This window comes from Nomascus leucogenys, chromosome X (genome assembly GCF_006542625.1).
Source record: "Nomascus leucogenys isolate Asia chromosome X, Asia_NLE_v1, whole genome shotgun sequence".
Lineage (NCBI taxonomy): Eukaryota > Metazoa > Chordata > Mammalia > Primates > Hylobatidae > Nomascus > Nomascus leucogenys.
Genome location: NC_044406.1, coordinates 36950102 through 36973608, shown reverse-complemented (window position 1 = coordinate 36973608; position 23507 = coordinate 36950102). Strand labels below are relative to the sequence as shown.

At 43.2% G+C, this 23507-nt stretch overlaps 1 protein-coding gene across 1 annotated transcript; it reads right to left on the bottom strand.

Moving 5' to 3' along the window:
* Positions 1–656: 656 nt before the first annotated feature.
* Positions 657–22606, bottom strand: ALAS2 (5'-aminolevulinate synthase 2). The gene is made up of 11 exons (XM_030806965.1): positions 22485–22606; positions 17423–17618; positions 16325–16447; positions 15364–15474; positions 12646–12868; positions 11916–12100; positions 9071–9250; positions 7173–7337; positions 6345–6613; positions 5109–5271; positions 657–945 (listed from the first exon to the last, which is right to left on the bottom strand). Exons 2-11 carry the CDS (start codon positions 17601–17603, stop codon positions 782–784), a joined length of 1764 nt encoding a protein of 587 aa, XP_030662825.1. The 5' UTR covers positions 17604–17618; positions 22485–22606; the 3' UTR covers positions 657–781.
* Positions 22607–23507: the final 901 nt, after the last annotated feature.

The following is a 23507-nucleotide window of genomic DNA, read 5'->3' as shown; positions in this document are numbered from 1 at the left end:
GACTCCGTCTCTACTAAATACAAAAAAATGAACTGGGCGTGGTGGCGCATGCCTGTAATCCAAGCTACTTAGGAGGCTGAGGCAGGAGAATAGCTTGTACCTAGGAGGCGGAGGTTGCAGTGAGCTGAGATCGCGCCATTGCACTCCAGCCTGGGCAACGAGTAAAATTCCGTCTCCAAAAAAAAGAAAAAGAGAATGGGACTGGTAAATCCTGTTCCGTGGGATGCCATGGGAGGGAGAGAGGATAATGGATTGAGGAAGACATCCATATCCCCTTATGGAAAATACCTCTTTGGTTTTGGGGAACCACTCATTTCTAGGGAATTTGGTTAGGGCTGACTCATTTCCTGGCTTCAGGGGCTACCCTGGGCCCAGATTTCCAGGGCCCAGATTACCAGTGAAGAGTCAATCCCTGGATTTTTATTGAAACCATTGGAGAAGAGCCATTTCAAATAAATCTGCCAAGTATCCTAGCTCTTTGCAACTCATTGTGTAGTATTTGGGCATTTCCTTCCTCTTTCTCATTCTGTTTACCTGTTGGTAAAATGGAATAGTGACCAACAAGTGACCTGTGGTTTCCTCATGGATCTGCCACTTGTCTGAGGGAGTCAGGTAGAGTGCATTTGTCTGTTCCCTGTCCAATAAAAGGCTACACATGCTGCAGTTTGTGCTTTATTTTTAGGCTCAATTCAGCTAGAGGCACACAACAAAGCAGAAGACAGGAGGAGGCCTGGACCCAAGTGAAGTGCAGGTGGGGTGTGAATCCTAGGCGTCTGGCTTCTCAGGCATAGGTGGTGACATACTGGGGCCCCATGTTCCCGAAGTAGGAACGTTCCCACTCACTCATGAGCTCAAAGTGCACAGGACGACGGCAGAAATTGCAGGCAGCCACAGACACATCCTGGAGGGGCAGCCCCACCTCAGTCCAAGCCAGCAGCAGCTTCTCTGAAGGTGGTAGGGGGAGGGGAAGGAAAAAATGGGTTAGACTAGATCTTCCAAATCTGTCACAGTACAGATGCACCAAGATATTGATCCCCCTCAACCCTTCAAGATACCTCAGGGCCAGAAGTAGCCTACTGTTTGCTTCTGTGTGTGCTGTGAATATTACCATTTGTATCTGGATGCTGGGATATATATTATAAAAGATTGGGAAGCTCTCCTTTGACACAGTTTGAAGCCATACTGTCCTGGCCTGGACCACTCCCTAAGTATAGGATGTGCTGTGGCCCAAGAATGACTGTCTGCTTGGGAACTCCAAGCCCTATGAGGACAATGATAATGACAGTAACCATACTGTGTCATTGGTGCTATGACCAGGAAACCTGGGGTAGGGGGTCCACCTGGGGGTGTGAAAACCCAGAGAAGGGAACCTGACCTAGCTGGAGGAAGTACCCCAGGTACGTTCCAGGGCTCTGTTCTTGGCCTTTTCTGTGTTCATGCCCTTGTTGATCTTGTCTAGTCACATGACTTTAAAGACCATCTATATGCTGATGGTTCAGAAATTTTAATCTCCAGCTCACGCCTCTCTACTGGTTTCCAATCTTGTATATCCAATGGCTTTTCTCCATCTCCACCTCAGTGTCTAGTATGTGTTTCTAACTTATGAGTACAACTGAGCTACTCATGTCCCTACCCTCCACCAAGCTATTCTACTTTTAGCTTTTCCCATCTCAGTGGATGGCAATTCCAGTTGCTCAGTCCAAAAATTTCACAGCTATCCTTTATTTTTCTCTTTCTCTCTTACCCTATATCCCATCTATCAGCAAAGACCCTTGGCTCTACCTTCAAAATCTGACTACTTCTTATTGCCTTCATTATGATCAAGTCTGAGCCACCATCATCTCTCACCTGGGATATTACTGTAGCCCACTCTTGGGTCTCCCTGCTTCCACCCTTGCTCCCTTTTAGTGTATTCTCTACATAGAAGTTGGAGCAATTTTGTTAAAACCCGAGTCAGATATATTAGTCCTGTGCTCAAATCCTTTCAAGGGCTCTCAGAGTAAAAGCCAAAATCCTTCTGATGGCCTACCATACCCTATACAGTCTGGTCCCACATTGCCTCTATGTACTCAATTCTTCTGTCTCCCACTTGCCTATACCATTCCACCCACACCCATCTTCTTACTGCTCCTCAAATATAAAAGGAATACTCCTGTGTCTTCCCTGCCTTAGGATGTTCCCTCTGCCTGGGATGCCATTCCCTTAGATATCTGCCTCACTAACTCCACCTCCTTCAAATTTTTGCTCAAGTTTCACCTCAGTGTCTTCTACCCTTGCCACTCTAATACTACAACCCTTCTCTGAACTCGCCCCTGGCCCCTTATCCCATTCTCCTTATCCTGCTTTATTTTTTCCCATAGCACTTAGAACAAATGTGCTACTTAATTTGCTTCTTTTTGGTAATTTTTTTTTACTATCCCCTTCCACTAGAATGTAAGCTCCAGAGGGTAGGAATTTTGTGTCTGATTTGTTTGCTACTGCATCCCCAGTGCGTAGAACAGTATCTAGTACGCAGTTGGTACTCAATAAATATTTGTTGAAAGAATGCCTAAGTTAGGTCTACAAGATGAAGGAAAGTAAGCCAGAGGAAAGTGTGAGGGAGGGCATTCCAATCGAAAGAGAGCAGCATGAGCAAAGTCCCAGAGGTAAGAGAGCAGAAAAAAATGAGGGAACGACAAGTCCTTCAGTGTAGCTGAAAAAACAAAATGCGTGTAGGGAGGAGGTGAGGGCATAGAGATCACCACGTGGAAGGCATTGAATGCTATGCTGAAGAGCTTCAACTCTGTCCTATATGTCAATGGTTTCCAAATTTTGGACTATACATCCCTATCAGTACAAATGTTTCAGCATGTACCTCCAATCTCTGTATATTTGTTTATATATTATATACATGTATAACTGTCAGTCTGTATATTAAAGATCAGTATCAGTGATGCTTGATTTCCTATTTTTAAGATAAAAAATCATAAAATTCTAATACTTCACCCTGTAATCATCTAATCCTTCACCCTGTAATCATTTTGCATACCTCACCTTGGAGGCCACTGCTTTAGAGTCTAGAGGGAAACATGAAGGGGTTTAAGCAAGGGGGCAATATAGTCAGAATTTTAGAAAAGTCCCTCTAGTGGCCATCATCGAGAAAGGATTTGAGAGGAGCAAGAGAGAAGCAGAGGAATTAGGAAAAAATCATGTTGACATGGATTAAAGAAGTGGCAGGGGAGAAAAGCGAATAGGTTTGAGAGAGATTATAGATAACTTTGCAGGATTTCAGGATGGATTGGCTGTGGAACTTAGGGACTGGTGGAGCCATCGTGGATGCCTCTCATATATTCTTACAAAAGCCTAGCCTAAGTGGACATTCAGAGAACCAAGAATACTGAGAGCTCTATAATTGAAGCCCAGAGCAATAGAGAATAGTGAACAAAAGGCCCAGGAGTCTGGGTCATCAGCTCAGAGAGATGGTAGACCTAGCAGTTATGACCATGGAGGTAGAGACAGACCTCCCAGTTGCAACTTAGAAGCTGTGTGACCTTGGATCAGCAACTATATATTTTTGTGCCTCAATTTCCACATGTGCAAAATGGAAATGATAAGAGGATCTCTAACTCTTGAGGTTGTTGTGGGGATTAGATGAGTTAATACGTGTAAAGTGTTTAGAACAGTGCTTGGCACATGTAAGTACTTACTGTTAGCCAGCATTATTTAATGCTTTTGAATGAATGAATGGCGCCTACCTAGCTTGTCTTCCTTGAATTCTCATACTGCCCATGTTTCAGACAAACAGAAGGATGTTGTCAATACATACCCCCTGCTTTCCTATCTCTAGGTCATTGCTCATGGAATTACCTTATTCTGGAATATTCTTACAGCATATTCACATGTACTTCAACATGCATCATAAAAACTTCCTTACTCACAAAGCCTCTCCAACTTCATCCTTCCCACCCTCTCTCGCCATAATGTGTCCACTCCCTCTAGCTCCCAGAATACTGGAGCTCATCATACTGGACCAGTACCATCTATATCTGGCTCCTCTGCTAGACCATCAACTGCCTACATGTCCTTCATCCAACAGGCCTGGGATGAGCACCTGTTCAATGTCAGGCCCTGCATTAAAAACTACCCAGGCCGGGCATGGTGGCTCACACCTGTAATCCCAGCACTTTGGGAGGCCTAGGCAGGTGGATTACAAGGTCAGGAGTTCAAGACCAGCCTGGCCAACATGGTGAAACCCCATCTCTACTAAAAATACAAAAATTAGCTGGGCATGGTGGCACGTGCCTGTAATCCCAGCTACTTGGGAGGCTGAGGCAGGAGAATTGCTTGAGCCAGGACCCGGGAGGCAGAGGTAGCAGTGAGCCAAGATCGTGCCACTGCACTCCAGCCTGGGCTACAGAGCCAGACTGTGTCTCAAAAAAACAAAAACAAAAACAAACAAACAAAAAAACCTAAACTAGCCAACAGAAATCCAGCAAACATTAGGTGAATTGACTAAACTGGCATTTTCAGGGTAAATCTCAAACTACTCAGCTCTACAAGCCTCTCAATCCAGTCTCTATCTCATGTTGTCTTTGTAGATTCATAGATTGATACTCCCCTGCCCCACTCCATTCCTATGACCCTACATTCCAATACCACCTGCTTATTGTTCTTGATATATCCCTGGCTGCTTCTCATTCTCCTCACCTTTCTTCATGCTCTTCCCTCTGGTAGGAATACTTCTTCCATGCTCTCTTTCTTTTAACACCACTCACTTCGCAAGACTCAGCTCAGGTGTCACCTCTACTAGGAAGCGGGTCTTAGATCCCTCAGGCTGAGTCAGGCCCCTCCTCTCTGCTCCAACAACTCTATCATGCACTGCCTTGTGGAGCTTTGATCATCCCTTGATGTCATTGTTTGTGTCCACTATGGTATCCCCAACCAAACTGGAGCCCTACAAGTGTAGGGGCTGCTTCTCATTTATTTGTGACCCTAGTATAGGTGCTGGCACACATTAGATGTTCCAGAAATATTTTATAAACTGAATGGTCTCTGTCCTCTCAGCTTCTCTTTCAGATCCTGGGGCTGAGGGGAGGGAGGTCCTGTAGGCACCCATGTTAAGAACTTACCCACAAAATCTTCCATCATCTGAGGGCTGTGGTGGGGGGAGGGTGCCAGGCGCAGGAGTTCTTCACCCCGGGGGACAGTTGGGTAGTTGATGGCCTGCACGTAGATGCCATGCTTGGAGAGCAGGAGATCACAGAGCTTGCTGTTGAGTGCTGCATTGCCCACCTGGACTCAGGAGAAAGGCCTATCAGTACCTGCCACTCTGGTTCCACCATCACTAGCTCCATTAAGCAGGCGGAGGGAACTAGATGAGGGAACATCACTGAATTTTGGGATAGATTTGTTTTTCATTAGGGGCTTAGTGGCAGCTCCAGAATTTCTGTCAAGGAGGAGCTCAGAGCTAGCAATTTGGTTTGAAAAGGATGGAGCAGAAGTGGTACCAGGATCCCTGTTTGGAAGCTGTTTGCAGAGCAAGCACACTGATTTTACTTAGCTAATATCTTAGTTTGGGATGGTTCTGGGTGAGAAGATACCCCCCCACCAAGCCAATTCTGGGGTGCTGTCACTAAATTAATTCATAAAATGACTGTTTAAAGGAAATACTAGGTTAGTCTAAAGAGCAGTGACTATTTCTCATCCACAAAATTGTCACAAATAACTGTCCTTTCCCTGCCCTGGCTTACTGACTCACACAAATACGTGCTATTTAAGAAAGAAGTAGCAGTTCATTTTTAAAAGCAGTAAATGCTCATATTGAGGATCCAAAGTAGCAGCTAATCCTATGGCTTTTGATTTTATTTTTCTGCCCTCAATTCTCAATAAAAAGTACGTTTTACACCATGACCATAAACGCACACATACACATACGTGTATATGTGCAAATACACAAAACGCATACAAATTTTTCACAAATTGATACCCTTAGTATGTGTGATGTACTCCAATATTTTCTATTTCTTTTCTTTTTTTAATGCTAATGATAACCCACTAAGCTGATTTTGTGACCCATTAATTGTCTTGATCCAGTTTGAAAAACTCTGAATTATAGGCGGTGAGCACTCGCTATTATTAGGGTTAGGATAATCTAATAAGCATGAGGTAATGGCTGATGCAAGGAAAAGACTGGTTAATCCAGAATGGCTGATAATTTTCCAAAAAGGGAAACAAAGCTGGCAATAAGGGGAATGGTTAGCAGGAAAGCAAATAATTGAAGACAGCAACAGATGTAGGTTTGTTGGGAGTGTGAGGCTCCCAGAAGAAATAGGTGGAGAGGGCAATGGGCATGGTGGGGCTCTCACCCGGATGGGGATGATGTGGCTGGGGCAGGGGATGACAGGAAGGCCCCTGTCCATGAGTAGCTGGCGCATGTGCTTGACATTGCGCTGGTGGGCTCGCCTCAGGGCTTGGCCCTCCTCTCCCTTGAGCAGCCGCACAGATTCTAGAGCTCCAGAGAGCACCATGGGGGGCAGAGAAGTGGTAAAGATGAAGCCTGCAGCATAGGAGCGCACCATGTCCACCAAGTCACGGGTGCTGGCAATGTAGCCGCCCACACAGCCAAAGGCCTTGCCTGGAGACAGAAAGGAAGAAGATATACACACATCCCATAATCAGTCCCAGAGGAACAGGATCATGTGCCAGATAACACAAGGGGATGCACCAGAAGTTGGGGCTCCAGGCTGTCTTCCCAGGCCTCTGCTCATCTGTCCATGACGAGGCAGTCAGAGCTGATAATTCTGCTGCTTTGAGATAGGACTTTCAAGTCTTGCCATATGCAATGACTAGATAGGCAGGAGCTGGGTGGGGACCTTTAGCTGGAAAGGGTCAGGAGTGGAGCTAAGATGAAGCTTGGGGCTAGGATTGGGGAGGGGTTTAGAAACACAGCTCTTCACATGCTCAAGTTGAATCTAAGTATTTGGCCTAGTTCAGGTCTTTTCAAAAAACTACCAGACTTTCTCATCAACTCTGCAGTGGGATGCGAGTGGAGAGAGGGAGTCCAGGATGGCAGCAGCCTGGGGCTGTGAATTCTGTCCAAACAACCCCTATAGCTTTGGGGAGAAGGGAGAAAATAATTTTGTAGGGGCCTTCTCTCTGGAGGGTATATAAGAAGGCCCAAAGCATTCACTTACCAAGAGTTCCAGAGATGATGTCAATCTTATGCATAATTCCATCACGCTCCCCAATCCCAGCGCCCCGGGACCCATACAGTCCTACAGCATGGACCTCATCCACGAAGGTCAGGGCCCCATACTGGTGGGACACATCACACAATTCCTCGAGGGGACAGATGGCACCTGAGCAAAGCCAAGGGATAGAGGTAGGACATCATAACCCTTCCCCAGCTCCATCTCCAGTGTGGAATTTCCCATCCATGCCTACTTTGGGTTGGAAAAAGGTGTTGTAGAGAAGAAGGAGGATGTGCGCCTTCATTTAGAACTATTACAAACCTCTGTGTATGGATCGATTGCCTGTATCTCATCCCTGCCTTCTCTCTCTCTCTCTCTCTCTCTCTCTCTCTCTCTCTGTGTGTGTGTGTGTGTGTGTGTGTATGTGTGTGTGGGCATGTGTGTGTGTTCCCCAGCCTGGGATCAAGGCTTGACTCTTTGTCTTTCTATTTTTACTTCATTCTGACAATGTCTATTTTCCTGTTTCTGCTGTGTTCAGCCTAGCATCATTTCAATGGGAGAGATTCAGCCTAAGGATCAACAGTTTGGGCAGAGTTTGCACCCCAAAAATAGGTAAATAAAGAACTATTTATTTGCAAATGTAATGAGGTAGAATGGTACCAACATAGTTTCCACTACAGAAATAATGAATTTGAATAGTCTCAGTGGTAGAAATATACAAAAGGGATAGGATAGTTTTACTTTATTGCTAGTGTTAGAAATGTGGGAGTGGGCATAATAGTAAGTTCCTTACATATATTAACTCATTTAATTTGCATACCTATTTAATTATTATCACTTACATTTTGTAAATAAGCAACTGAGAACTGAGACACAGAGCAATTAAGAAGCTTGCCCAAGCTAGTAAATGGTCATGCTAGGATTTGAACATGGGTAGTCTGGTTTTAGAGCCTGTGTGTATAGTCATTACATGCCACTTAAGATACCTAAATCAGGGAATACTATGGACTCTTTTGTTTCAGTTGGAAAAGAGACAAACTGAAATGAGTTGAGGACCTCTTCCCTCAAATAAATCCATAAGAGGATGCCTAAAACACATGATTTCTACACAACAGGGCCAGCAACAGAAAGCTCTGGACATTGTTTCAGTTGAGCAAAGAAAGGAGGTAGGAGTGTGAAGATCATTTATTTCTACTAAAGCATAATAACTAGAATGGTTTCTATCATCTCTAATTCTTACAACCAGATATTTTACCTTTGGGAAAATTGAGGCTTAGACAGTTAAAGAGTAACCCATGGTCATAGCCAGTAACTGTCAAAGGTGGGATTTGAACCCAGGTCTCTCTGACTTGAAAACCTGTTTTGACCCCAATGCTTCATACTGGACCTTGAAAAAAATCCTAGGCAATGGTTTTTGAAATTTCCTTCATAAAAACCAAACACTGGGATTATTGATTTACATATCATTTCTAACAAGAGAAGTGTTACTCGAGGAATTGGAGTTATATGTGTTAGGGTGCAGATACTCACTTTAGCACCAACTTGCTGAGCCACTCAAGATAAATTGGATGCCAACTCTGAACTTTAGTTTCTTTACCTATAAGATGAATGTAATAGCTGCCTCCATTCTTTGGCATTTACTAGCTGTGTGACTTTGGACAAATTACTCTTATGTCTCAGTTTCCTCATGTAAAAAATCAAAATAATAATAACACCTATCTCATAGAATTGTTCAGAAAATTAAGTGAATTAATACATGTGAAATACAAATAATTTTGCTTGGCACATAATAAACACTATAAATATTAGCTGTTATAATGTTATCATCATCATCATCATCATGATCATCATGGTTTTCATGAGACCAACACTAGTAAACATACACTCACTCATATACATACCATCCATGGAGTGGACAGTCTCAAAGGCCACAATTTTGGGTATCTTAGGGTTGGACTTCTCTAGAAGTTTCTTTAGGTGGTCAGGGTCATTGTGCCTAAAGACAAACTTGGCTGCTCCACTGTTACGGATACCTTGGATCATGGAAGCATGGTTGCCTGCGTCTGAGTAAATCTCGCACCCTGAGGAAGCAGATGCATAATCCTTAAGCTTCTGTCCCAGTACTCCCACTTCAACCTTCAGGTTTGACCTGGCAAAGAAAAGGGCCAACCCTTTCTTCCCTTTGAAGACCTTGCTCTGCTTCTTCCTTCTCTGGGAACCTTTGTGACACTTCTTTCTCCCTTGGAAGGACTTCACTGTTCCCAAATTCTGACCCCTACATCCTTCCCTCCAGTCATTTGTAACCCTGGTCTAGCCTCTGTCTGCCTTGGGGTGGAAGAACATTTAATTTCCCAAGAAGCTTCAGAGTTTTTTGAGGACAGGACCTATTTTCCTTCTCCCCGATATATAAGATCAAGACTTGGAAAAGGGATTACCCCAGGGAATGCTTGTTGACTTGGACTGATGCTAGATTGTTCCTAGTCTAGATGAAATTCCATCCGTTCCAGGTAGCATCCATCTGCTTGTGGTTACAGGGATGGATATTTATCAGGCTTTTACTGTTGGAGTCATAAGCTCATGGCATGTCAGAGCTGGCAGGGCTGTTAGTGATAATGGGATTCATCCCCTTTATTATATAAGTGAGAAAGCTAAGGTCCAGAAAGATTTGAAGAATGCAGGGCTTTTTACTGGGCATTCCTGGTGGGGCAGGTGGGCATGTGAAATTGGTAGAGGGAGTTGATTCCTGGACCTCCCCAACCCCTGCCACCAACTGCACTGCCATCAAGGAACTGTGGCCTTTTTATAAGATTAAGGGATAACTTCCACCTGAGAAAATGAGTTATGGCTTTCTGGAGAACATGGCTTGAAAGACAAGCAGACTGGGAGTTGCATGGGAGCAAAAACATCTTATTATCTCTTTGTCTCTGGTGTCCAGTATAAGAGTAAGCACATAGTAGATGCTAAGTAAACATTTATTAAATGAATGGATAAATAAACTGATGACTGATTTATAAGTAAGTGAATGAGTATATGAATGAATGTATTACTGAATGAAATAGTGAGAGAAGGGGTGCAAAAAGGTGAGACCGAAGAGATACATAGAAGCCAGATTAATGAGAACTTTAGAAGCTGTGATAAGAATTTTGGATTTGGTCCTGGGGGAATGGGGGTCCACCAAAGGGTTTTGACCAGGGCTGGAGGTGGGGTGACAAAAATAGTTTTGAATTAAAAAAAATTCTGACTGCTGTAAAGAATAGATTATCAGAGGACAAAGGTAAAATTTTCTTTAAAAAATGATGTTGGATCAGGCTAGGATGCTGGCAGTAGAGATGGAAAGAAGTTTAATTCTAATGGTTGAGGAGGGGATGGACTAAAAACCGCTTAAAGATGTTGAGTTTAGTTGGGGCTTATGGGTGGACTCAAAAAAAGCTTCTGAGAAGTGGTGGTAATATTTTTGCTGTGCTGAAGAATCAGCAGGAGGTGAAGAAGTAGATAGTAAGAGTGGAGACTTCTCTCAAGCAGTTTGCCTGTTATAGGGAGGAAAGAGGGCAGTAGCTAGAGAGTGATGAGGGGTTGAGGCAATTTTTTTTTATAAGATACAAGAGACTTGAAAACATGTTTAAAGAGAGGGAGAGGCTGAAGATACAGGAGAGGAAGAGAGAGCCAATAGGTCAAGATTCCTAAGGTGGTAGAGGGGAATGGGGCACAGAGCAACAGTGGAAGGATTAGTCACAAGAAAAAGGATACTTCTTCCACTATGACAGAAGAGAAGGAGTGAGGAGAGGACATTTGAAGATGCTTATGAGTTTGTAGGTGCTTTGTGGCTGGGAGTCAAGGACATTGCTGTCTGGTATCTTCTATTTTGAATGTAGTAGAACATGAAGTCGTCTGCTGAGGGAGATGGGGAGGAAGGGGTGTGGGAAGGCTGAGGATAATGGTGGTTTGGCAAAACTGCCCCATAAACTTCGAGAACTGACCAGGGAAATGGGATTGCCAGAGACCATGGAGAACCCAGTAGAGGTTAAGACTGTGAATTTTTAGTGACTCCTGTCTGAGCAACTGTATGAGCCCAGAATTGATATAGTGAAGATGGAGAGTTGTATTCATTCTGGATTGGGCCTTGGTGGAAGGACAACAAGGCGTATGAGGTGAGGACATTATAGACTAGAGAGTAGGAGACTGGTAATATGGGAACCAGTGTACAAGTGAAGGGATTGGCTTTAGGCAGAAGGAGAGATATGCCTTCCATTGTAAAAGGAAAGAATGAGGCAAGGCTAGATTAACAATTAGATAAGTTTGTAGGTTTGGTGGCAATAAATAAGGATTCTCTGTCTGGGGCTTCTGTTTTTATTGTGAAGTAAGATGTGAGGTTGTTTGCTAAGTGTGAATGAGAACGTAGTCAGAGGTTTTAGAAGAGGAGAAAAAGTTTGAAAAAGCTCCTGTGGAGACATAAAATAACTACGTATGTGTGTTAAGAGCTCAGCTGAGTTGGGAGGTGATGAATTTATAGTGTTTCCCTTCTGTGAGGTGGGGTAATGCTCCCCGGTAATGGTTCTCTCTACGTGCAGAAGGAGAGAAAGCAGAGGGATATAATTATCCAGTGTTGAGGATATGCAAGGTGGATAAGAAGGAAGAACAATGGGAGTGAGGGAACTCCAAATACAGGGAAGGAGTGATGGAACCAGTGAAACTGGATGCTGTATTGCAGGATACCAGCCCTGAACAAAGCTCAGGCCTCAGGCTTACCTGGCAGGATCTTGGCCAAGGTGAAGAGAGTAGAGTCATTGGCCACAAAGCAGGAGGAGAACAGCAGGGCTGAGTCCTTCTGGTGCAGCTCGGCCAGCTCCTGCTCAAGCTCCACGTGAAACTTACTGGTGCCTGAGATGTTGCGGGTGCCACCAGCTCCAGCACCATGACGCTGCAGGGTCTCCCTGGCAAGGAGAAAACAGGAGAAAAGGAGAAAAAAAAAACTCTCGTCAGGCATCGAGGAACCGGGTAGGTTTCCCTTCCTTGATGGGAGTCAATGTTGAGTTAGTGATCCTATATAAACTGTGTCCTATGAGACTAAGTAGAGGGAAGGATGGGGAGGATAGGGAGACATGTGCCTTCCTTCTAGGACTGGAGGTACTCAGGGAGAGAGGGAGAAGCTAGGTTGAGCTTGAGTAGTTTGGAAGACCTAGAGGAAGTCACACTCCATCTCTGGCAATACTAATTCTGCAGCTAGATTAAAAACTCAGGCAGAGTGGGCCTTGCTTGGTCTCCCATCCTTTCCCTCCATAGCATTGGACACCGAAGAGTTTGGGAAACATGGTGTGTTGACTTATTTCATATTCAAGGAATAGATATGGTGGAGGAACTTGGACAAAAGAAGTGGTGGTAGAACCCAGGTTTCCACTGCCAGCTCTGCCTTATTTTTTCCATGTGTGGCTTTTCACCTCCTCTGGCCACTGCTGATGGCTGAGAGCCTACTACTCACTGTGTGGCTTGCAAGACCTGAGGGTGTCGGCTCATGCCCAGGTAATCATTACTACACCAGACGGACACATCCTTTGAGGCCACAGATGACTCAGAGAAATGTTGGGCAAAGGGATATGCATCAGCCCAGCGGTTCACAGTCTTGAACACACGGTAGGTGTGATCCTGTTTCTTCTCCATGATCTTGTCCCTGAAAAACTGGTCATAACTGAAGACATAGTTTCCTGCAGGAGCAGATATGAGGATGAAAAGAATTCATTTTAAGTCTCTCCCTGGCTAGTCTGTATTTTACCCATGTTGCTGATTTTGAGTTCTCCAACTCTTTTTCCACATATTCATTTATTTGCTCAGTCATTGACTTATGGACCACATTAACTCTCTACTACTTCATTCAGCCATCCTTTTGCTTACTCATTCACTCATTCACTCAGTAGTTCATTCACACATTCATTTAGACTTTCTTATGGCCTCCTCTCTCTTCCCGGGTTGGTGTGGCAGCCTCCTTACTAGAATCGCTACTTTCAGTCTCACTGGAAGGAGTATCAACAGATCTTGTTTCTAGCAATCTCTTTGCCGCTTCCTAGCTGTGTGGCCTTGAACAAGTCATGAATCTTCTTTCTTACTTTAAATTTCTTTATTTGTAGAATGAGGCTAATAATACTTTCCTTGGAGAGTTGTGAGCATCTGACAGCCAACAACATGTAATATATTCAAACTAATAAATGGCACATGGTAATAGTAGTATTATTACTGCTATAGTATTAGTAGTCATGATAATACTAATAAAGATAGCTAATATTCAATTATATTATTATAGCTAACATTTAATGAATGCCTAATACATGTAAGTTCTTTCCTAGGAACTTTATAAATATTTAATTTATTCCGCACAACAATGCTCCATGGACAGTTCTATTAGTATCTCCATTTTACAGATGAGGGAACTGGGGCATTAAGTGTTAGGCAACTTGACCAGGGTCATGCAGCAAGTAAGTGTTCATCAAGTAAGTAACTCAGAGCCCACTTCTTTAACTATTACCACTACAAAATGGGGTAACTTTATTTCTAGGATAAATTGAAATAACGTTTGCCAAAGGGCTTGTTAAACTCTAGAACTCTTTACATGAGACAGAAATCATGTTGCAGACAGCAATTTATATGGCTGCTGGAGGTGCAAATTGGTAACATTCTTGCTGCAGAGATGTTTGGAAATATATATCAAAAGTTTTTAAAATGCACATACTGACATATCTAGAGAAATATTTGCAGCATACTTAACAGATACATGATTGATACTCAGAATTTATTATATAATCTCTGAAAAATTAACATGAAAAATTTAAACCCAGTAGAAAAATGGGCATAGAATATGAACAGACAATTCAATAAATGCAGAAAAAGATTCTTAATCAGGAAAAATAAAACTTAGAAAACAAAATTTCACCTATCAATTAATAAAGATTTAAAGTTTGATAATATCAAGGGCTGGTAAGGGTATGAGACTATGGATACCCTCCTTGATAACTGGTACAGCCATATTGGAGGGCTAATTGACAATATTTATTAATATCGAAAATGTACACATCCTTACATCCCAAGAATTTCCACCACTGAGTGTCTATCCTGGAGAAACACTTGCTTGTGTACACAAGGAGATACATTCAAGGATGTTTGTTGCACCACTGTTTGTAATAGAAAAAATTGGAAGCAACCAAATAGAGGAGTAGCCAAATAATCTCTATTATATTTATACTACAAAATATTTTGAAGCATTGAAAAATAAGGTAGATACATATGTGTTAAAGTGGAAGCATCTCCACAGTATATTGTTGAGTGAAAAAAAGGCACAGAGTAAAATATATAGCAAGATATTATTAGGTAAAAATAAAAATTGAAAAAAGTAATACTATACATTTTCTTTGAGTATGTTTGTATGTATGTAAAACCAACCTAAAATTTAAACTGAGAGAATACAAAAAATTGGAAACAACAACTTAAATTATAGATGCTTGATTAACTGAATGATATTGAATCCATACTATACCCATGACATATTTTTAAATGAACAAAACAGCATAACAAACTCCAGGTAAAATAAGATCACACTTCTAACAAAAGTGTGGGTGGGGTGAAGAGAGCAGAGAGAGAGAGAGAGAGCATGTGTTTGTGTGTGTGTGTGTGTGTGTGTAGCCATAGAAAAATATCTGGGAGAAAATATAACAAAAACTTAATGGTGGAACTCTGCATGACTTAAATTTCCCTCCTTATACTTTCCTGTATATGTTGAAAAACATTTTACCATGAATCATATTCCTTTTACATTAGAAAATAATGTAAATGTCATTATGAAAAGGAATATAAACACATATAAGAATGGGGAAAAGGTGCTCTATGAAGGGTGAAAGTTTTTGAGGGAAGCATGGAGAAGAAATAATGGGAGTAAGCCTAATATTTAATGAAGCCTCATTAGAAACACTTCCATAAATGTAATTTTACTTTCTTTTCATGGTAACCTATTGAGGTAGGTATTAAATGCCACCGAAGGAAAGTGTCTTACTTGCCAAAACACCTAGATCCAGCAAGTGCCAGCTTTAAATTTTAAACTCAAATTTCCTTTGGTTCCAAGGCCCTTCTGTACTGTTTCCCCTACTATGACAGAGGCCCTTTCAGAATGCCTTCCCTATTATGATCCCCTTTTTTTCCACCTCAGCAAACTCACCAGGCATATTGTTCTGAATCAGGTGTGTGACCTTCCCAGAGATCTGCTCCTGCTCCTGGGGACTGGAAAACGGCTTCCTTAGGCTGGCTGAGACCAGGGAGCTAGGCAGATCTGAGATGGAATGTGAGATTCATTGGCCATGAAGAGAATGGGGGAAAAAGAAAGCATGTGTTGTCGTCTTTAAGCTCAATGCAACATATGAAAATTCCAGTTTATAAGGTAAGGGCAGCTTCTACAGCAAGAAGAAATCTTCTCCAAGGTGAGCTTCTATTTATCCCCCCGAATGGAGACTATTACATTGTTAGGAAACCTCCTATAAGGTGAATCATACTTCTCTCCACTAGGATTTTCCCTTGGGTCAGGTAACTGGGGCAACCATCCTGGGTCCTGCATTTAGAAAGTAGATGCGTGATAATGTACCTTACTCTTCTTTTCTAAACATCGTTAAATTTCAATTTTGAAGTTTTTGTCCTTAATGATATCCCAAAGGGTCCTATGAAAGATGTCAACAGTGTGGCCATATCTCAAGGGTGATTATCTTGGGTGGTCTGCACTAATAAAGTTGACCTGGGGATCTGCACCCTGGTTAAAGGAGGTACCTACTCCCAGCTCTTTCTCTTTCATGCAAATCCATATTCTCATAGAGTGGTCTTGCTGAAATGTGGGACCCCAGCCTGTTGGGATCAATTTAGCCACCTGAAAAAGAGGAGTCAAAATTCTAGAGGGCTCATCTTAGAATAATGACTAAAAGTTTCAGGAGCCCGTACATGTGTGTTTGTCAGGAATGGTGTGCTTCAGCATACAGCCTAAACTGTTGCCTAACATGGCTCCCCTGGAAAGACTGGACTTCTCATCATGGGATGTGTACTGGCTGCTTTTGTATTAGCCTTGCTCAGGACTGTGATGTAGTGGGTTCAAGCATTAGGAGTAAAGGTTGCATAAGGTGGAACTTGACTCCAACCTGTCTTGAAAGCCTTCACATCCTCCTGGACTTCTGGGGCTGCCTTCTGCACAATCTTGCTCTTCCCATCCTGGAGTTCCGACAGCATGAAGGGACAGTGGCCCTTGGCCCAAGATGGAGAATCTATGCAAAGGTAAGAGAGTAATTTGGGGTGCATTTCTAGTCATAAGTTCAGCTCAACAATAATTACTGAGATCTAATGTACCCCTAAAGCCCTATCTCAGGCTATTGTAGAGACACAGAGATAGATGAGTCTGGTCCCTGTGCTAGGGGAGCTCCTAAGCTGGTGGGAATGGCATACACTGAAGACACATTGTGAACAGTGCTGGGATAGGAGAAGTACATGGGCTACAGAAGCCCAGAAGAGGGAGGGGAAATGAGCCAGAATTGGAATTAGACAGTTTGGAGGTCTAAGCAGGCTTTGCAGAGGAGATGATGGCCAAGCTTAGTGTCAAATGAGAAGTATGAGATTCTCCAGTACAGGGTCTAGGAGAGGGTAATCTGACAGGAGCAAAGGCACAAACTCTTGACAGAATAGTTGATTTAGGCAATTTTAAGTAGTTTCAGCATGTCTGGAGTATAGTGTGTGAGGCACATGACAGTGAGACTTTTTCTTTTCTTTTCTTTTCTTTGGCAGATTCTCACTCTGTCGCCCAGGCTGGAGTGCAGTGGCGTGATCTTGGCTCACTGCAACCTCCACCTCCTGGGTTCAAGCAGTTCTCTGCCTCAGCCTCCCAAGCAGCTGCGATTATAGGCGCCCACCACCATGCCCGGCTATTTTTTTTTATTTTTAGTAGATGCGGGATTTCATCATCTTGGCCAGGGTGGTCTTGAACTCCTGACCTCGTGATCCACTCGCCTCGGCCTCTCAAAGTGCTGGGATTACAGGCACGAGCCACTGTACCTGGCCAAGAATGAGACTCTTTCTAGAGAACTTGGCAGAAGACAGATCCTGGGTATATTTTGGGGCCAGTTCATGCTATCTTGACACTTTTCACATGAACCGTCCTAATTATTAGGCAAAGATGTCCAGTATGACTTGGAACTTTTACCCCAGGACCCTAACATTCTCCCCTTTTGCTAGCAACCTCTTCTTACCTCCTCCAGCCTTTGTTGCCTTAAGGTGGATTTGAGAACAGTTTGGTCCTTGGGTAGCCAGGATGGGACAGCGTCCAATACCAAACAGGAACTGGTGAGTCTTAACCACCTTGCCTAGGAGGCTTGTGGGGCCCCGGGCAAGCACTGGGCAGCACTGTAGCAGCATGGCCGCAGTCACCATCTTGAGCCCGAAGTCCTGCAGAAGACATGGAAGAGATGAGATTCCATCATGAGGGCCTGGCAAAAAGCCAAGCCTTTGATCCTCGTCTTCAGCTTCCCACCCAAAACTTGCTGCCTCTGAGATGCTCTTATTGCCCTTCCAGGGAAAGAACTTCTTTCCCAATGTTAACATGTACCAATAAAACATCAGAGAGGAAGAAATAGGAAACTGACTACTGGGCAAAGGGGTGAAGGAAAGAGTTCTAACTGGAGGTCAGAAAGCCTGGATTCTGACTCACATTCTGGCACTGACTACCTCTGTGATGTGTTTTTGTGTGGCAGGATGAGAACTGCCAAACCACTAACCCTTTGATCAATATTTAAGGCCAAGAATCTTTCTAAGAATGTTGGTCTTAGCCAAGTGAAGATTCAGCCTGCTAATGCAAACATATGTCATTGAGCAGAGCTCCTGAGGCTTGGCCCAGGGTGTTTCCTAAGCAGGATCAGCCAGAGAGGGAGAAGGAGCTTGAGGTCACATGTATCAGTTTAAGGAAGTCAAGGGAATAGGAAGGAAGGGTAGGCCCTAGGTCCTACAGAATGTGTGCCACCAGCCTGATATTATGCTGTCTTTGAATTTGCTCCTGTCTCTTGGATAAGCACAGATATAGGAAGAGGTGAAAGCAAGTCCCAGTGGGGCTGGAAAACAAGGGACAAAGACATAGTCTATGGGTTAGTGAAACAGGCAGAGGCCAAGACAGAGAAGAGAAAGGGGGCAAAGAGATCAGAAAAAGAGAAAGCAAATGACACATAGGCACTCAATAAATATTTGTTGGATTTTGGGGGAAATTGATGAATGTACAAAGTCTGAAATTGAGGAAGGAGAAGGGACTAGGAGAAAGGCCAGAAGAAAAGAAAATTTAGGAAAGATAAAAGGAGGAAAGTAGAGACAGAACAAAGATGTGGTGGTGGTGGTAGAGTTAAAAGAACAGAAATTGAGGGAGAAAAAGAGATCAAAGGTAGAGGGAAAGGGAGCAGGGTAGAGATGAAAACAGAGATTGAGTTGAGAGAAAGAGAAAATGAAAAAAGAAAAAGGGGGTGGGGATAGTACACACAGGGATAAAGGCAGAGACAGACAGGGACATGAGGAGAGATCAATGAGTCTAGAGGATTATACAAAGATTCACAAAAGTGAGAGCAGGAGTAGAGAGGATCCAGCAGGGGTAGAGGGTCAGTCAGACACAAATATAAAAAAATGCTGCCAGAAATTGCAAAAGGCTAAGTGAGTTTAGGGAAGAGAATCATGGCCCTAATTGAGGGAGATGAGAGAGAGACCAAGGGACAGAGAGAAGAGAGTAGAGAAAATGACAAGATCAAAGGATAGAGACAGAGAGGTGACTAAAGTAGGGGGATGAGAGTTAAGAGGGGTGAGAGCCGAGAGACACCAAGAGAAAGACAGCTAGAGAGAGCAAGAAGGAGAGACAGATGTAAAGAAAAAGGGCAAATTGGAAAGACAGAGTCAAAAAGTGAGACAAGATAAGGGACAGTACAATGGGAGAGACATGGGAGAATGTGAGAAGACTAAAGCCCTGACACTGTGAAGAAAGTTACTGAGTAGAATCTACTAGCACCCTCAGCCTTATGTTCTGAGGGACAGGTCAGCTCATGGCCCTGCCCCCATATGGCAACCTCCTTCATCTCCCTCCCTTCCTGATCTCATAGAACAAGCACCCTCCCCCTACCTCACAAAACAACCTCTTTTTCTTGTTCCATTCCAGAACAACCTCTCCCCCTCTCATGGGCTGTCACAGCAGCCTGGGTTGGTATGTGGGGCCAAGGCATGTGGGCCCTGAAATTGGAAAAGACAGAAGGGTTGTTGGAGGGACTACATGAAACAATCCAAGTTAAGCCTTTAGGGTAGTGTTTGGCACATAGTAAATCTTCAATAAATGTTAGCTTTTCTTATTAAAATTCCAGCTCTCCAATTTCACTGTTGGATGTTCTTGTACAAATCACTTCCCCTCTCTGGATCTTGGCCTTCATCAGCTGTCAAACATGAGGTAATTATGGCCACTTCACGTGGTAGGTAAGGAATTGGATCCAGTGCATACCTCATATCTGGAGATATGTGTTTCCCTTCCCCTGCCTGCTTGTGAAAGCTAAAGCACTTGGGGCTGAGCCTGCAGACCACAGATAAAGTTGCCAGAGTTTATCACCATTGGGGTCTGACCACTCCCCAAGCTGAGACCAGGGCGTGGGAGAGAAGAGGCGCCCCTTCCTGGAATCACGTCTGAGCATCTGGCTAGAGCTGGCCCTGGCTGTTGGTGGTAAGAAGTGGATGGCCCAGAAGTGCAGGTAAGGCAGATGACAAGGCTCCAGGCTCCTGTAAACTCCCCCAACATCAATACTGGCAACAATAATGCCAACAACATTGGGGTATGTAGTGGGAAGGGAAGCCCCCAATATTGGAGGCAAAGTCCAGTCCTGCCTTGGAATGGTGGAGAAGACCTACCTCCTGTATATAAAAACAGAAGAAATTAAACACACATCATTACTAGGGGGCTTTTGGCCATGATATTCTCAGGGTCCTGGGAAAATACAGACCACTTCTTGGAATTTGTTGAATTCTCAAGTTCTTTCAAGCTCCTGTTCTCATTTCTCTTGTTCTGTTACTCCTTTCCTGAAATTTGCTCTGCCTCACTCTGCCTGGCCATCATTATACCCATGACCTTGTAGTCTAGTTACCATGGGCTCTGTTTCTATTTCATCTCATTACCTACCAAGAGACTAGAGTGAATAAAATTGAATCAAGGAAGCATTTTAGTCAATTTAGGGTATAAAGAGCATAGGCTCTAGAGGCAAACTACTTGGGTTTGAATCCTGGCTCCACCACTCACTAGCTTTGGGACTTAGAAAAGTCACTTCCCTGCTGTACATCTTATATCTGGAAAATGTTGGTAATAACAAGGACAATCTGCATCACAGGAATGTTGTGAAGATTCAGTAAGATAATCCATATAAAGCATTTGGCAGAGTACCTATCCCAGAGTAAACAGTAAAAAAGTGTTAGCTATTATATTTAATTGATAGACTTTATTATTTTTATTTTCTCCATTTCCCATGTAGAAAAAATGAAGGTACAGCCAAGGGAAGTCACATAAATATACCAGGCTGGGTTTGGGAAGCTAGAGAATTGATTCTTGTCCCAATACTGTTACAATTTATAGTGTGAACTTGGGCTCTGTAATTCCCCTCTCTTGGACTAGATAATTTCATAGATTCCACCTAGTTCTGATAGTCAAACACTTACAGAGCCCTCTGTGCCAGGCCGTGTTCTCATGTCAACCCTGTGATGATAGGGAAACTGAATCCCAAAAAGATTAAGTAACCTGTCTAGATCAGAAAGCTAGTACATAGGAGAAGCAGGATTTGAACCTAGGCAATCTGTTTCCAGAGATTCCTAACTTAACCACTATGGATCTGTGATTCAACTATTACTACCTTTTTTTCTTGACTGAGGGCCTGACTCTAGACATTTATCTCCTCTGCTGCACTAACATAGGCCTCTTTCCAGGTCATATGCCATTTGTCACCAATGCCTTACCAAAGGAACAGATCTGTAACTACAGTGGAATTTCAGGTACTGTTGAATATTCATTTACTCTACCATTTAATAACTTATGCACCTAATGTGTGGTAATGCTTGCCAGGCATCTTCTTAAAACAATACTTTTAACCAAAGAGATGATGGTGAAATTTCAGACCAAGTAACAGATCATACTGAAAGGTTTTCCCTATGACTTTAAAATCCTCTCTCGTGTCAGCACCCTACCTGTACTCCCAGAGGTCAAAAGGGCCAACTGCAACTCTACCCCAGCAGAGAGCCAGAAAACACTCATTGCAGCATTCATTGTCCCCCACCCCCCACCCCTTTTGTGGCCTGCTTTGCAAAAGTCAATTAGGTCTGGAAGGGAAGTGGTAATTTCTCTTCAGGAGTTGGAAACATCAGGCCTTACTTCCTTTCCTAGTACCGCTTTCCCACCATGGAAGAATCATACAGAACTTTAGATAACTGTAATCAGAGAATCAGAAATTCTTAGAAACAGGAAAATTTAGAAGATGACAAAATCAAAACTAGAAAGGGTGGTGGAAATTAACAGGCCAAGCCGTTTTTTCAGAGGGTGAATGACTTGCCTGGGGTCTCACAGTGAATTAGGATGAGAATAGAAATCTGTTTACTTTCTGTATAGTGACACTACATTCCTCTTCCACTTTCTTCACTTATTTCTGCTAATTATTCATCTCTCAATTCCCCAAATCTCTCCTTACCCAATTCATCATTCCCATCACCCCCACATCCTCTTAGTTTCCCTCCCTAGCTCTTCCCCCCACCCCTAGGCTCCCCATGGACTCTAACCCACTGAGCTCTGCTGTCAGTCCAGCAGGTAGAGGGAGTCAAAGGGAGAGAGGAATGGGTAATTGCAGGAAGAAATATTAAGGCATCATTCTTGATAGAGAGGAAGAGAGAGACAGAAACACAGAGACGGAGAGATACAAAGCCGAGGAAAGAGACAAAAAGGGGGAGAGAAAGAAATTTAGAGAAAAAGATAGTTACAATTCAGAGGAGGGAAAAATAAGAGAAAGCAAGAGTGTCAGAGAATGATGAAATGAAATGAATGATCTTGAAAACTAACAAAAGAAAGTAACGAAGGGAAAAAGAGAAGAAAGCTGAAAATGAAGAAAGACAGAAAGAGACATGGGAGGTAAAAAGAAAATGAAAAAGAGACAGATTCTAAGAAACAAAGGAAAAAGTCAGATCTACTCAGACCAGAGAGTCAGTGTGTACAGCCCTGAGAGACCAGCTGGCAGACCAGAGAGAGGGTGCCAGGCTGAAAGCAGCTCTTACCTGTTGCCCTGCACTGAGGACGAACGAACGACGGGTGGGTACTGTGGGTTAGGACCTGACATTTATCCCTTCTCCTCTGACTCAGCCCCACCCACCCTGCCTTCTGCTGGCCTGGCCCTGCAAGTCCCTTCCTTGCTAGAGATAAAACCCAAAGTAGCCCCTCCCTCTAGCGTACCCCCTCCCCCAGCTCTGGCTCTTCCCTATTTTCTTCTCTCTACAGGACAGTGTCTCTATAGTGTCTCTATAGGACATATAGCCCAAATTAGCTCATTTGGGCTTTGGAATCAGACCATCCACACAGAGCTGGGGTACCTTGAACAAAACCACCTCCCTGACTATAGATCTCCTCAACTATAAAAGGAGGGCAATAAAACCCAGAAGTGACTGTAGCACAAGTTGGGAGGGCTCTGGAGTCAGACCTAGAATACGGTGTTGTGCTTATGAGCTCTAACAGTCAGTTTCCACAGACTAGATCCCCAGTTGTTGTAACAATTTGGTAATACATGAATTAATTACATGAATTAATTTAGCCACGTAAGGACCTTAAAAGATAGGTACTATCATCCCTGTGTTACAGATGAAGAAACTGAGGCTCAGAGAGGTGAGGTAACTTGCTGATAATTACCCAACTAGAAAGTACAGAGACCGCCTATGAACCTAGGCAATCTAGTTACAGAACCCACACTCTTCTCTTCCTCTCATAATATACTATTAAAAATGTGAAGTTCTCTGTCTTATCTTTTCTATTACCTTCTCTTCCCTTTTTCATTTTCTTTCCCTTTTGTCACTCTCTTTTTCCCCTTCCCTTATCAATCCTAAGGCAGCAGGACCATGTTATAACCAGACAATTTCATCTTTAGAGCAGATTGTCATCATTAATATTATATTTACATAAATAAGACCATAGTCTACATATTGATCTGCAATTTCTTTTTTTTTTCATTCAACCATATGCCAATATACCATGGAGTTTACAAAATCTGAATGCACTATAATTTATTTAAACACTCCCTTATTGATATA